Raw genomic sequence first — 13,102 nt, forward strand, 5'->3', positions numbered from 1 at the left:
CATGAGGGTGTGAGCTACAATGTCTAAAGAGCTGGACAAGGGGTGGGACTCTCCAGATTCTGATTCCACCCTCACCCTTGGCTGTCGGAAAGCACTCCACCAGGGATACACACGATTGCACAGGAGTTCAAAGCGGTCTCTACCCAGCCTGCCCTGGGAGCTGCTGGAAAAATGACCCTTCACTGAGGCAGAGAGGCGTGGCTTCCTGCCTCACTTCCGGAGGATGGCCTGGGTCCAGGGCGTGAGCAGAGAAGGGACTTAGTGGGTAGGAGGCCCTGGGCAGCCAAGCGTAGGACACTCCATGGTCTTTCCAGAATCATGCTGGATTCTCAGAAGTCCCCTTCAGAACAAGCACTCACAAACCTGGCCGACTCACAACTTAGTTTAATCCTTTATGGAGTGTGTTCTGAATGGGGAAGAAGCCCCAGGCCTCTTCTGATGGCGGGTCCTGGCTTCTGCATTGGGGCCCAACTGAGCTCCATCTTCCCTATCAAAAGGCTGAGGGGCCCCAGGCTCTGTCCCCCATGCCAGGCTCCGCTGGTACCCTATCCCCTTATTGGCCTCACTGCACCTCCTGCCCTACTCCCTGCACTGGTCTGAGACTCCCTTGGCTGTTGGGCATGTGGTGGTAGCCTGGCCCCTGTTCCAGGCAGGCAGGCAGACAGGTAAGCAAGGCTGGTGCACCCAGGGGCTGGCAGGAGAGATGCCAGACCTCAGGGCCCAGGGTCCCACCGGGAAATGTGCTCTTGAGCTGGAAAGAAAGCAGAACAGAGTAAGGGTTGGGGCAGCCCAGGCAGTCAGGATGGGCATCTACTGCACCCAGTCCAGGAGTACCATGGCCCCATGTGGAAGCTCCAGGGCATTCTAGCAGATGCTTCTGGAATCTGGTGCTGGGCCAGGTTTCACCATGGCCCCTCACCATAGTTCACTGTGTTCTAGTGAATCAGAGAACACTAAGGGACCAGACAGGTCCCCAAGCAGCAGCTTTAGTGATAGAAGGAAAGGGACCTTGGAGAAATCCCAGGCCAGACTCTCCAGTCCTGCCTCTATATGAACTTGCTATGTGATGCTGGGCCCATCTTTCCCCTCTGGGCCTCAGGACCTCCCCCCTCCACCCCAAGCAGGATGTCCTCAGCAGCCAGGTATGCTCAAACATGCTCTGGACCTGTGGCTTGAATACACAAGCAGCCTGGAGTGGCCAGTGGGTACCCCAGCAAGCATGTTATTAGCAGGGGCAGGGGTGGAGGTGGGCCGTGGTGGGGAAGCCCTCACCAAACTGGCAGATGTAACGGTTTCGGGTTTTACAGCGTTGGTCATTCCAGTTGAAGGCAGCCAATGCCTGCAGCTCAACACAGTTACCAAACCTGCCGGTCCAAGACGCCAAGGTGCTCAGGGTGGAGAAGTGAATTATGAGAGTCTAGGAGCAGCTTAAATCTCCCACCCCAGCAGGCCACCTGCATCTGCTGGGAGCCAGACCCTGCCTGTCCCCAGAGGTCCCATCCCTGCTCCCCAGAACTCTCCAGCTCTTCTCAGGGAAGGAAGGGAGCTGTCCGGCAAACCCCCTACCCTGGAGCAACAACCCTGCCTACCCCACTGCCAACACGCAGCCACAGTGGGCAGAGGGGTGGGGGGTGGGGGAGCACTGGGAACAGACAGGCCTAAGTCCTGTGGGCCTTCCCTCCCAGGAGAAGCCCAGGTCAGGCCCACTTTCTCTGTTCCATGGGCTGGACACAGGCCTGGATGCTGGCAAGAAGGGTGAAGGAGGGTTGGAGGAGATATTTGAGGCCCTCGGTGACCACAGGGCCTGACCATCTCCACCCCAGCTGTGCCTGCTCTGGGCATCCCTGGGCTTAGAAGCAAGGGCAGGACCTCAGAAGCAGAATGCCCTCAGTACAGGATAGCTGGTGGGCAGGTGGGGTGCATGAATGGATGCAGGGGTACAGGCACTGTGGTGGAGGGCTGGAAGAATGTTGGCATCGGTGTATTGATGTAGGCCAAGTCAGTAGGGGGTGAATGGACAGTAGGTGGATGGGTGGGTGGATGCTGAGGGGATGATGGGGACAGATGGATAGATGGGGGCTATCTTGGGTTCCCTCCCTCTTATGTTAGCTCCTGGAGGCCAGGGTCCTGCTTTCTGATTTGCATCTCCCACCCCCACTACTGTGTTTGTGCCCACCTGTATCTGGACTTCCTTGGCAGCCAGGTACCAGGTTAGGCCTAGGCCCTTCGTGGCTCAGCCAGGTGGCAGGCTAGGTGGCGATTCTTCAGTGCAGTCTGAGGCTTACCCAGGCAGGCCCATGCCAGAAGGTAGACCCCAGGGAGGGAGGCATCCCAGACTCACCCCTGATTATCAGGCTGTCCGAAGGCAAAACTGGTGAAGGACTGGTACTCCCCAGTGGTCCAGCGGAAGGAATCCTTAGCAGTCTTATAGGTGAGCCCTGGGCCGGGGCAGCCAAAGTTGTCTCTACTGCCCAAGATTCTCGAGCCCCACTCAGAGCCTAGGTTTCCCTGAGAGGAGGGCCTAGTCCCTGGAGGCTGCCGTTTCATGCCTTTCCAGCCCCCACCCAACCCAAGCCCCTCCTCCCAGGGGTTCAGCCCTCTGCTCAGCCTGACTACTGACCACATCCTGGGCTCCAAGTCCTTTCCCTACCCTTACCATTGGCTGGTGGGTGCTCTGGGCTTCCACATCCCAGGGTTCCTGAAGCAGGGTGGGGCATCCCAGGCTCCCCACCCACTGTACCCCACAACAAGTCAGGCACTCACCAATCCAGAAGTTCCTGGTCTCAAAGTCACTGTCGGTCACCTCGTTGGTGGTCTCCAGGCGGCCCAGGTAGAAGGCAAGGATGTCCTGTACTTTCTGACTCTCGATCTGGGCTAGCACCCCGCCCTTTCCCTGTAACCCCCAACCTGGGTCAGGCTGGCAGGGACCCAGGATTAGGCAGCCCTTCTCACTACCCACCGCAGCCATGGCGTCACAGGAGAGGAGGCATGTGTGCACGCTGGCAGCAGTGCTCAGTGCTGTCCATCCTGATTCCCAGAGTTGGGGTCCCCCTTCCTCTTGCCTGCCCACCTCTCCTCTCTCTTGTGCTCAGGGCCCAGTCAGCACCCAGCCAGGGTCCTGTCTACAGAAGGGCTTTGTTTCACCTGCACCATGTTTATATATGTTCAGATTTGTTGCCAATGTTAATAAATCAAGAAGAGCCACATGAGAATCTGGATTTCTGGTGCTGTTAGAAAATGCTGAGGTCTGGCCACTCTGAACTCAAATCCTGCATGGTATCCTGCAGCTGGAGCTGAGTCAGGACAGCTCCCCTAGGTGGGGCTTGGGTGAGGCCTTGTCCCTGTGGTCCCTCAGCTCATTATGTAACCTTCTGATTCCTGCTTTATAACTAATGAAGAGAATGAGGCCAGGAGAAGTCAAAGAACCATCTTTTAGTCCAGGGTCTCTCCATGAAGGACCTTGCTTGAGACCCTGGGAGTCCCTGAAGAGGCAGGGGTCACCTGTCACCTGGCATTTCATCTTGGCTCCGTAGTAGGTGTCTGCCTCCGAGGATACCATGAAGCAGTTCCCATCGATCCTCAAGTCACAGGAATGGAAGGGAAAGTGCACCTTGGCTGGGGGATGAGAGACCTGAGTTTGTGTGTATGTACCTTGGTATTATTATCCTCTCCACCCTGCCAGAGAGCTGAGCTCAAAGTACTCCTTCTTCTGGCCACCTGCTCCAGGCTGGAAAGTGGGTGGGAGTCAGTGGGTGCTGGCAAATATGTAACAACCAACTCTCCTTAAAAAGGCAAACAACTCCCCCCTCCGCCCCAGTATCTGTAGCATTTGCCCATTTCTGTGGTGCAGATACCCCCACCACGGCCAGTTTTAAGGGGTCAGTATGACATGACCGAAGGTGAAGTTTGGAAGTGGTGAACAATGGGCTCCACCACACCGCCAGAGGGGTCCTGGTACAGGACTCACTGGCGCACTGGGCTCCCCCAAAGCCGACATCGCAGATGCAGGAGCACTCTTCTTCCCGGAACCGACCATGCACACAGCGCACACTGCACCGCACTGCGGGACGGAACAGGAGGGGTAGTGCTTAGCCTGCAGCCACTGGTCCTGCTGCCCCTCACAGGCTTGAACGTGCAGGGGCTGGCCAGCCACAGCAAGAACCCCCTTTCATGATGGAGCCCACGAGGGCTGCCAAATGGCTTCTGCAGTTCGCATCTTTGGTTTGATCCCCAGTGTAGAGAGAAACAAGTTGAGGCTTGGGTCACAGGCCTATGGTCACAAAGCTGGGAAGAGGGGACAGTGGGACAAAAACCTAATTCTGTCCTTTTCCCACCACCCCAGAGCCTAAGGGCCAAATCTGACCCCTTTGCAGCCTAGCTCAGTGTTTCGCAGACAGTCGGTGCTCAGGGAGTGTTGTTAAGGGAATCCATGCAGTGTGCACACTCAGCAAGTACACAGCCAGCATTCCCTCCTGCGCTCGAGACTCTGGGAACCTGTTCATCAGTGCATACGCAGCCCCTGTCCAGGACGTACCACACACACGTGTGTGTGCCCATGTGCACACACCTGGATCAGCCTCCCTCTTTCCCACTTTGGCGGCCACCTGAGTCACCCACGTGCACTGGGTCCCCCAGGCAGTCAGTCCTGCTCTGGAACTCCAGGTGCCCCTCACCTTGGCAGTATCGGCCAGTGTAGCTGGGGGGGCAGTGGCAGTGGCAGGTGCTGACGTTGAGGTATCCGTGGTTCTGGCAGCTCATGCGGCACGGGTTCCTGGGGACCTCTAGTCAGAAGAGGAGGGAACTCCGAGAGGGGGACCTCTATGCAGCAGGCCAGGCAGTTGCCTCCCCAGGGTGTTGAAGGCCAGGTCTTCCAAGACACCCCCTCAGGATGCTGCCCACACCCCCTTCCCCAGGATACTCATACTAACCCTTCATGTAGCTACTGCCCAGGGAGGAGGCAGGCAGGGTGGGGCACTTACCGCAGAGCCCACCTGCATGGTCCCAGGCTTTGAAGCAGCCTGAGACACTGGCTGTACAGAGTGAACACCAGGCTCCCTTCTTATAGGGGACAATTGTCTTCCCGTTCACCTCCCAGTTGCCTCTGTAAGAGCAAGCACCAGAGGTTCTGGAAAGGCCTGGCCTTGGGGGAGGCAGAGGAGGGGCAGAAGGAGGGCATGACCCCTCAGCTCCCTCCGGCTCAGCCACGAGTCAGGGTGAGATAGGGAGGTTTCCCAGGAAAGAAAAGATGACCGTCACTAACAGTGGCACATTCCCTGAAAGCAGGCTAGCACTGCCAGGAAGGGGCTTTGGAGGAAAAGCCATATTCTGCATGGTCAGAATCTTATGTGCTGCCCACTTTTACACCTCTCTCTTTCCTCCTTCTTTTCTCTCCACCAAGGGTTTGGATCAGGGTGTCAGGGCCTTTTGGGTGGGTGGGTAGTATCTCACCCTAGGTGAAAGTATCCCTTCTCACCCCTACCCACCACTGCAGTTGGCCCAGCAGAGGGTGGTGGACCCTGCAGTTGTGGGGGCTTACCCTGGGAAGTAGGCACACACAAAGGCCTCCATCTCTGTCTGGCCCACAGAGCAGTGATGCCGCCCACAGCCCAGCTGCCTTGAGGTGGCCCACACGAGCTGCAAGAGACACAGTGGCTTAGAACCTCATCATGGGCCACCCCCACTCCTAGACTGAGCCAGCAGCACAGACGATGCCTGCCTGGGGTGGGAAGGCACAGCTTTTGTTATAAACCAAGCAGACAAGCAGCTCCCTCAACTTGCTGTGGGCCTCAGGAGCAGCAGCTATGCTGGGCAGGGGTATAGGATGGGTGGGAATAGTTTAGGGAGGCTTTAATGGGGAGGATGGGGTGTGGAGAAGGTGAGGGTTCAGCAGACACTTGAAGGGAGGGGAGACTGTAACTGGTGGAGGACTGTGGCAAAAGAAAAACCTGGTGTTATGGATTGAATTATGTCCCCCCAAAATACGTGTTGTAAATCCTAATCTCTATGTCTGTGCTTATAATGCCATTTGGAAATGGGCTGTCTTTATTATGTTAACGAGACAGGATTAGTGTAGAGTGTGTCTTGAGTCAATCTCTTCTGAGATATAAAAGAGATTAAACGAACAAGTGAGTAAGCAGAGATGGGGGAAGATTGGTGTCAGGACACATGGAGATCTCCAAGGAACCAGGAAATAAGGTGAAGAGACAAGGACCTTCGCCTAGACTGACAGAGAGAGAAAGCCTTCCCCTAGAGCCGGCGCTCTAAATTCAGACTCCTAGCTTCCTAAACTGTGAGAACATAAATTTCTGTTTGTTAAAGCCACCCACTTGTGGTATGTGTGTTATAATAGCACTAGATAACCAAAATGAGACAGCCCCCTACAGTGCTGCATTAAAAATCCTGTCTTCCATTGCTGGGCTTCCTCCCACCTCCAGCTTTGTGTTTGAATCCTGCTTTTGCTTGGAGGTTATATGTAAACCCCACTGTGCCTGTGTAGTATAATTAAGAATGTGGCTCAGGTAACTTGTGTGAACTCCCTATTTGTAAACCCCTTAAAAGTAACTTGTCTCTTTGCCCTTGGGGAGCAGTCTTGGCGGCAGCAGCTCTGACTGACTCCTTTTCCTTGTACAATGAAATAAAGGTGACTTTCATGTTCTCCCACCTCAGTCTCTTGTTTATTGGCCAACATGAGTCATGCTGAGAAAGAACCTGGGGTTTCCACCTAGTAACAAAGACACCTGGACATCGAGAGGCTTGTGACAGATTTACAAACATCGCCACAGCAGCTCACTTATCCCTGTAGACCATTCTTTTAAATTTGACTTTGTAGTTCTTCCATCAAGAGGAAGAATCTCTTCCTCTTTGAATATGGGCAGGCCTTATGAGTTGCTTTGGCCAATAGGATGAGCAGAAGTGATGCTGAGCCAGCTCCCGAGGCCTTTCATTTTCTACTCACTCAAAAAAAAAAAAAAAAAATTTTTTTTTCTTTCTCAGAACAGCTACCACAGATCAAGCTCAGGCTGGCCTGCTGGAAGTTGAACAATCACATGAGGCAGAGAGAAGCCAGTTGTGGCTAGACAGCCTCTCCCAGCCAATCTGGCAGCTGATTGCAGTTGCATGAATGAGCCCTGCCAAGCGAAGAACCTCCCAGCTGAGTCCAGCTCAAATCACTGGCTCCCAGAATTGTAGGCTAAATAAATTATTGTTTTTAGCCACTAAGTTTTGGGGTAGTTTTTTGTGCAGCAAAAGCTAATGGATAGCTTTTAGCAGTATTCAAAACTTAAATTTAAAATCTCAGAATCAGTGACAACTTGGAAACAGCACACATAGTTAATACAAAGGAACAGCTAAACAAACTAGTAGCCACCAAAAATGACAAATATGAGCCTGAGTTGTGCAGAGAAATATGAATTCATAGTCATACGTATGCATCCAACAGTTAGAGCATGTACTTTCTTTTTACAAATGCATGGAACTTTTACAAACATTAACCCCTCACTAAGCCATGAAGCAAGTTTCCACAAATACCAAAGAATCAATATTCTACAGATCACATTCTATGAATGTAATGCAATAAAATTTAAATAATTTAGAAGTAAATAAAAGAGAAAACATGTTTTGGAAGTTTAGATATATACTTCAAAATCAAAGTCAACCTCATAATGGAAATTAGAAAACACTTAGGCCTAAATGACAATGAAAACACTAAATATCAGAACTTATGGGATGCAGCGGAATACGTCTAGAAGGACGTTTATACCCTGAAATGCATACAGTGAAAATGAATAAAGACTTAATATTAATGCACTAAGAATCATGTCAAGATAAAAAAGAATAGTGTAAACCAAACAAAGTAGAAGAAAAAAAATAATAAAAACTAGCAAAAATGAATAAAAAAGACAAACAGGATAGAAACAAACAGAATGGTGATTTGTTGAAATGACTAATAAAACTGACAAACCTCTGGGAATATTGATCAAGAATAAAAGAGAGAAGGCACAAATAAACAGTACTTAAAATTAAAAAAAGGGACATAGTTTACAATATATATTTTTTACATCTGTTTAATCCTAGTTTTAAATATCTGGCAAGTCATGAATTATTATAGCCAATAAACTGGAAAATGTGCAAAAAAATGAATAATTGATTAGAAAATAGAGTTTGGCAAAACTGTCTCAAGAAGAAATTGAAAACCTGAAGCGATCTATAACCATTTTTAAAAGTTGAATCGGTAGTTAAAAATCTGCTAATATAGGCACATACTTACACAGAACAAACAGTATAATAGGCCCAAATAATTTTACAGGAGAAGTTAGGAAAAACCTTACAGAAATAATTCCAGGGAATAAAAAATGAAGCAAAGCCTCAGCTCACTTCATGAGGCCAGTATGGCAATGCTACAATCCAGCTAAGAGTAACATGAGATATGAGACAATTTAGAGGCCAATTTCACTATCAAATAATACTTAGCAAACCAAATTGAGCAGTGAGGTTAAAACAAAATATATACACACACCTCATATCACGTTAGAACAAGTAAACAGAAGTGATATTCAAAACATATAACAACCATCAGAGTATGGGTCCTTGCCAATCAGAACAGTGCTGGGCTAGAGCAGGGGTCAGAGGCCCACTACTGTGCCACGTATTGATCCTTTGGTTCTTGACCATGGGGGCTTGTTAAGTATCTTTAATCAGGAAAATGCAAATTTAAAAAAATGGAGTGAGGTGCCATTTCAGTCTTGGGTTTGGTAAAAATTAAGAAGCCTGACAATACCGGGAAGTAGGAACTGGTTTGTTGGTGGGAGTACAGTTGATGCAATTACTTTGCCAATACCTGATAAAGTTGTGCGTGTCCCTTATGATGCAGCCATTTTGCTTTCAAGTATTTTCTAGACAAAGTGTAGCTTCTTCTGAGATGATCCCAGCTGGCCTCAGGGGCCACAGTGCTGGTATCTTACCTGGACCTGCGACTGACTCACCTGAGTGTAGTGGGTACAGGTGGCATTGTGGGCACACTCAGCTGCTGCATGGCTGTACTGCTGGCCCTCTGCAAACCACAGGCTGACAACTTCGACAAAGGATGCTGAGGCTGCTGGCAGGAGCTGCACATTCCAGCCCACCTGTTGGGTGTGATGTGGGGCAGACTCCAGGCTTGGTGTCAGGGCCCCGCAGAGGGCTGCCCTGTTCTGAGCCAGTCGGGCCAGGCTCTCACTCCAGTCCTGGGGTTGTACAAAGAGAGACACCAGCAGGGGACCCTGGGTGAAGGGGCAGAGACTGACAGGCCAGACCTTATGATTTAGCCCCAGCCATCTCCCGATCATCCTCGGGGCGCCAGCCCACACAGAGAATAGAGCACTAGACTAGGAGTACTACCTGACAGGCTGCCTAATCCCCCTGAGCTAGCTTCTGTCACTTCCCAGGGGCCGGTGAGGATCAGACACGACCTGCAAGTGCTCTCCCAAGGTGTGCTGGGAAAAGCACAGGTGGTGCTGGATACCTGACCACCTGAGACAATAAGGTACCTATAGAACAAGATTGTTGTGAAGAATAAATGGGATGTAGGGAGGAAGGTGCTTATTAGCTTAGGACTGACCCACACTAGGCATTGATTTTATCTCTGATGAGGGTTCCCCTGGGGACCTCAGCAGCCCCACACCACTCTAAGGGCTTCCATCTCCCCTTTGTATTAAGAAGGGGTTATCTGGAATCCTAAAAGTCTGCAGGAGTGCCTACAGCCAGAGTCACAGGTGTGGAGGGGGGCGCAGGGGAGGGCAGGGGGACACACTAGTATCGTGCTTTGAAATGCCCTTTTTAAGACCTTGACAAAAAGGCCACAAAAAGTGTACAAACTGCTAACCAGCTGATCCCATCTGCCCCCCTGCCTGCAGGGCCCCAGGTGGGGCCACCCACACCCCAGGCGTTATAGCTGGGCTGATGGGGTATAGGGAGTCAGACCACTGTTTCGGGGAGTACTCTGGCCACCCAGTGCCTGGGCTGGGGAGGTGTTAGAACTGTTGCAGGGAAGGGCAAGTCGGAGAAGCGACTCTTCCCTTCCTGCCCACCCCACCCCCACCTCCTGGGAAACTGACCCCAGAGCTCTCAGGGTCGCCGCCACCACTGCCAGCCACACTTAGAGGAGGTTATGGGAGGCAGCCATGGGGAACCTGCCCACCCTCTGCTCTCAGGCCTGTTAATATCTGCTGAGGCTGCTGAGGTCCCAGACTATGGGGCCAGTGTTTCCAAGCCCCAAGATGATGCCCCCAACTGCACAGTCCCAATCAGGGTGGTGGAAAACCCTACCCTATCCCCTGCTCCCACTGTGAAATGTGAATCACTGAATGAGCAGGATCTTGGGAGAGGCCCCCTCGCAATGGCCATGATCACACAATCCCCCTCCACCCCAGCAGGATGCTTCTCCTTCCCTGTCTCCCGCCCTCTGATCCTGCTGGGACTTCTTTGTGAAACTCCTCTTTATTGGAAGAGGAGTCTCTGGCTCCTTCGTGTCTCCTGGTCTCCGTGGCAACAGGACGTGAAGGAAGAGTTCTGCTTTTCAGGCAAGTGTGAGCTAGGGACCCAGCTGCTCTTCAGGCAAGTGTGAGCTAGGGGCCCAGCCTCCTGCACTGGGGAGGATGAAGCCGCAGAGCCTCCCAGCAACAAGGGAGGGCCATGATCTCCCCAGTGGGCAAGGTGACTGGCTGTCCTCGCCTCGCCAGCACAGGTGGAAGAGTGCCTGCTGTGGCCCCCTAGCCTCCTTTGCAGGGGCCTGGGTTGGGGGCACTCACCATTCTCTGCATGTTGGCCGCAGTGGGATGGACCCGGCTTCGCAGGCGGTTGTGTAGGGAGAGGAGCAGGAAACTCTCCTTCCGGCTCAAGGCTGGGGGTGAGAGAGATGGTGAGGCCCGCGTGAGCAGTGGGACCAGGGCTTGGGTGGAGGTCACCACAGGGAGATGAGAGTGCAACCCTGACCTTAGGAAGCCAGGCCTGAGGACTACCCGAGAGGGGGATGGTAGGTGCACATGGGAAGGCAGGGAGCCAGGGAGATGGAGGAGTCTGGTGGGATGGGGCTGGGTGTGAGGAGGGTGCTGGTCCTGGGCTTGCAGCAGCTCTCTGGCTGGGCCTCCTCTTGGCCATCGAGGCTTTTCTGGGGCTCCAGCCTGGTGTTCCTCACCTCTTTGACCCCCAACCTTGCTCCCACCACTTTCATCTTTCTTCCTCTCAGGACCACCTTCCCTCTCCATCTCTGGACTGTCCTGAGGGGCCCATCATTAAAGCCACCGGCACAGCCCAGGGCTCAGGCATGGGAACTGGCTTCCACAAGTCCCTGTGCACCCTCCACAGACCTCCTAGCTCCTCCACCTGTCCTCATGAAGCAGCCCACTTACCTCTGGGCATCAGAGCTGGCTTCTCCTGCAGCTGGAACAGCTGCATCTCTGCCCAGGTGGTGCCAAGGAGAGCCAGGAGCACGGGCAGGAGGCCTGGCCATTGGCGCCAGCCCCCTGGCCCGGGGGAGGGTGTTGGTTGCAGCATGGGTCTGCTAGGCACTCTGGCCCGGCGGGCTCAGAGTCCAGCTGCTTCCCAGGCCTGCTGGCTGGAGCTATTCACAATCTTGAGGAATCAGGCTGGGCTGGGCTGGCAGACAAAGCAGGGAGGCTGGTGAGTAATCTGTGTGTCCAAATAGTCTCCTGTCGGTGCTGGCTTGTGGAGACAGACAGCTCCTGGGTTCGCCTCCCTTCTTCGGCCTCTGGCCTGTCCTGCCCGCCCCGCCCACAGCAGACAGAGCAGTGTGCACTGACCCCAAGACCCTGCTAATCATTGCAGGATTATTAGCACCCTCGGGGAGCCCTCAAAGACCCTGCTGATTGGCCCGCAGACATTCCAGGCCTATGGATTAGTGAGTGGTGGCTGTGCCCTGGCTGAGGTGGTGTCCTCTTAGCCCCTTGGCAGCTTCCACGAGCCAGCCTCGGGCCTGGGGGAGAGGTTGGGGCCTCGGCAGTGTGCCCTGTGGGCGGGCAGTAACCGGGCAAGAACCCAGGGGAGTTCTTCCCTTTCTTGGGAAGCTCTTCCCAACCCCCAGTCATGAATTAAACATACTGAAAGGCAGGTGGTAATAGCACACCAGACAGGTGCATCTAGTTGGGGAACCTGGGGCAGTGGGCTGGAGGGGAGTGCACTGGGGCTGCACCTGTGGGAGGAAAACAGGTGTCTTAGGACAATCTTTGCGGGCACAGTGTGGGGGGCTGGACTCCAGCTCTGGTGCCCCCCCACCCTCATCCACCTGACCTTGGGACAGGACGGGGCAAAGCAGGGAGGGAGGAGAGCACGTGCTGCCCTTGGCTGACTCAGCTCCGCTGGGAACAAGTCTGCAGCAGACAAACAGGAGATGTTGCGGGAGGGCAGCAAACCCCCATGGTGCTTCAGGGCCTGGCCGTGCCTACCTAATCCTGCTAGAATAAGGTGAAGCAGATCTGTACCACAATTCCCACTTCTTAGAAAAAAAGAGGCTGTTTACAGCCAAATGCCAAATGCCCACTGTCATGGATTGAATTGTGTCCCATAAAAATATGTGTCAACTTGGTTAGGCCATGATTTCCAGTATTGTGTGGTTGTCCTCCATTTTATGATTTTCGTAAGTGTTATAAATCCTAATCTCTGCCTGTGGTTAAAGAGGATTAGGGTGGGATGTAACACCCTTGCTCAGGTCACATCCCTGATCCAATGTAAAGGGAGTTTCCCTGGGGTGTGGCCTATACCACCTTTTATCTTACAAGAGATAAAAGGAACGGGAAGCAAGCAGAGAATTGGGGACATCACACCACCAAGAAAGAAGCACCAGGAGCATAGCACGTCCTTTGGACCCAGGGTCCCTGTGTGAAGAAGCTCCTAGTTCAGGGGAAGACTGCTGACAAGGATCGTCCTCCAGAGCCAATGGAGAGAGAAAGCCTTCCGCTGGAGCTGACGCCCTGAATTTGGACTCCTAGCCTACTAGGCTGTGGGAAAATGAATTTGTTAAAGCCATCCACTTGTGGTATTTCTGTTATAGCAGCACTGGATAACTAACACACCCACATTCCTCTCAGGGCAGATCAAACTTCATCCAACC

General features: G+C 52.9%; 1 protein-coding gene across 1 annotated transcript; it reads right to left on the reverse strand.

The window, feature by feature from the left end:
* Positions 1-372: 372 nt before the first annotated feature.
* Positions 373-11,608, reverse strand: LOC126064780 (C-type lectin domain family 18 member A-like). The gene is made up of 12 exons (XM_049864063.1): positions 11,385-11,608; positions 10,785-10,876; positions 8,982-9,221; positions 5,537-5,634; positions 4,980-5,101; positions 4,674-4,781; positions 3,968-4,060; positions 3,509-3,615; positions 2,764-2,893; positions 2,342-2,438; positions 1,273-1,364; positions 373-751 (listed from the first exon to the last, which is right to left on the reverse strand). The coding sequence occupies exons 1-12, from the start codon at positions 11,527-11,529 to the stop codon at positions 714-716; spliced, it is 1,362 nt and encodes a 453-aa protein (XP_049720020.1). The 5' UTR covers positions 11,530-11,608; the 3' UTR covers positions 373-713.
* Positions 11,609-13,102: the final 1,494 nt, after the last annotated feature.

Source organism: Elephas maximus, chromosome 21 (assembly GCF_024166365.1).
Source record: "Elephas maximus indicus isolate mEleMax1 chromosome 21, mEleMax1 primary haplotype, whole genome shotgun sequence".
NCBI classification, from domain to species: Eukaryota; Metazoa; Chordata; class Mammalia; order Proboscidea; family Elephantidae; genus Elephas; species Elephas maximus.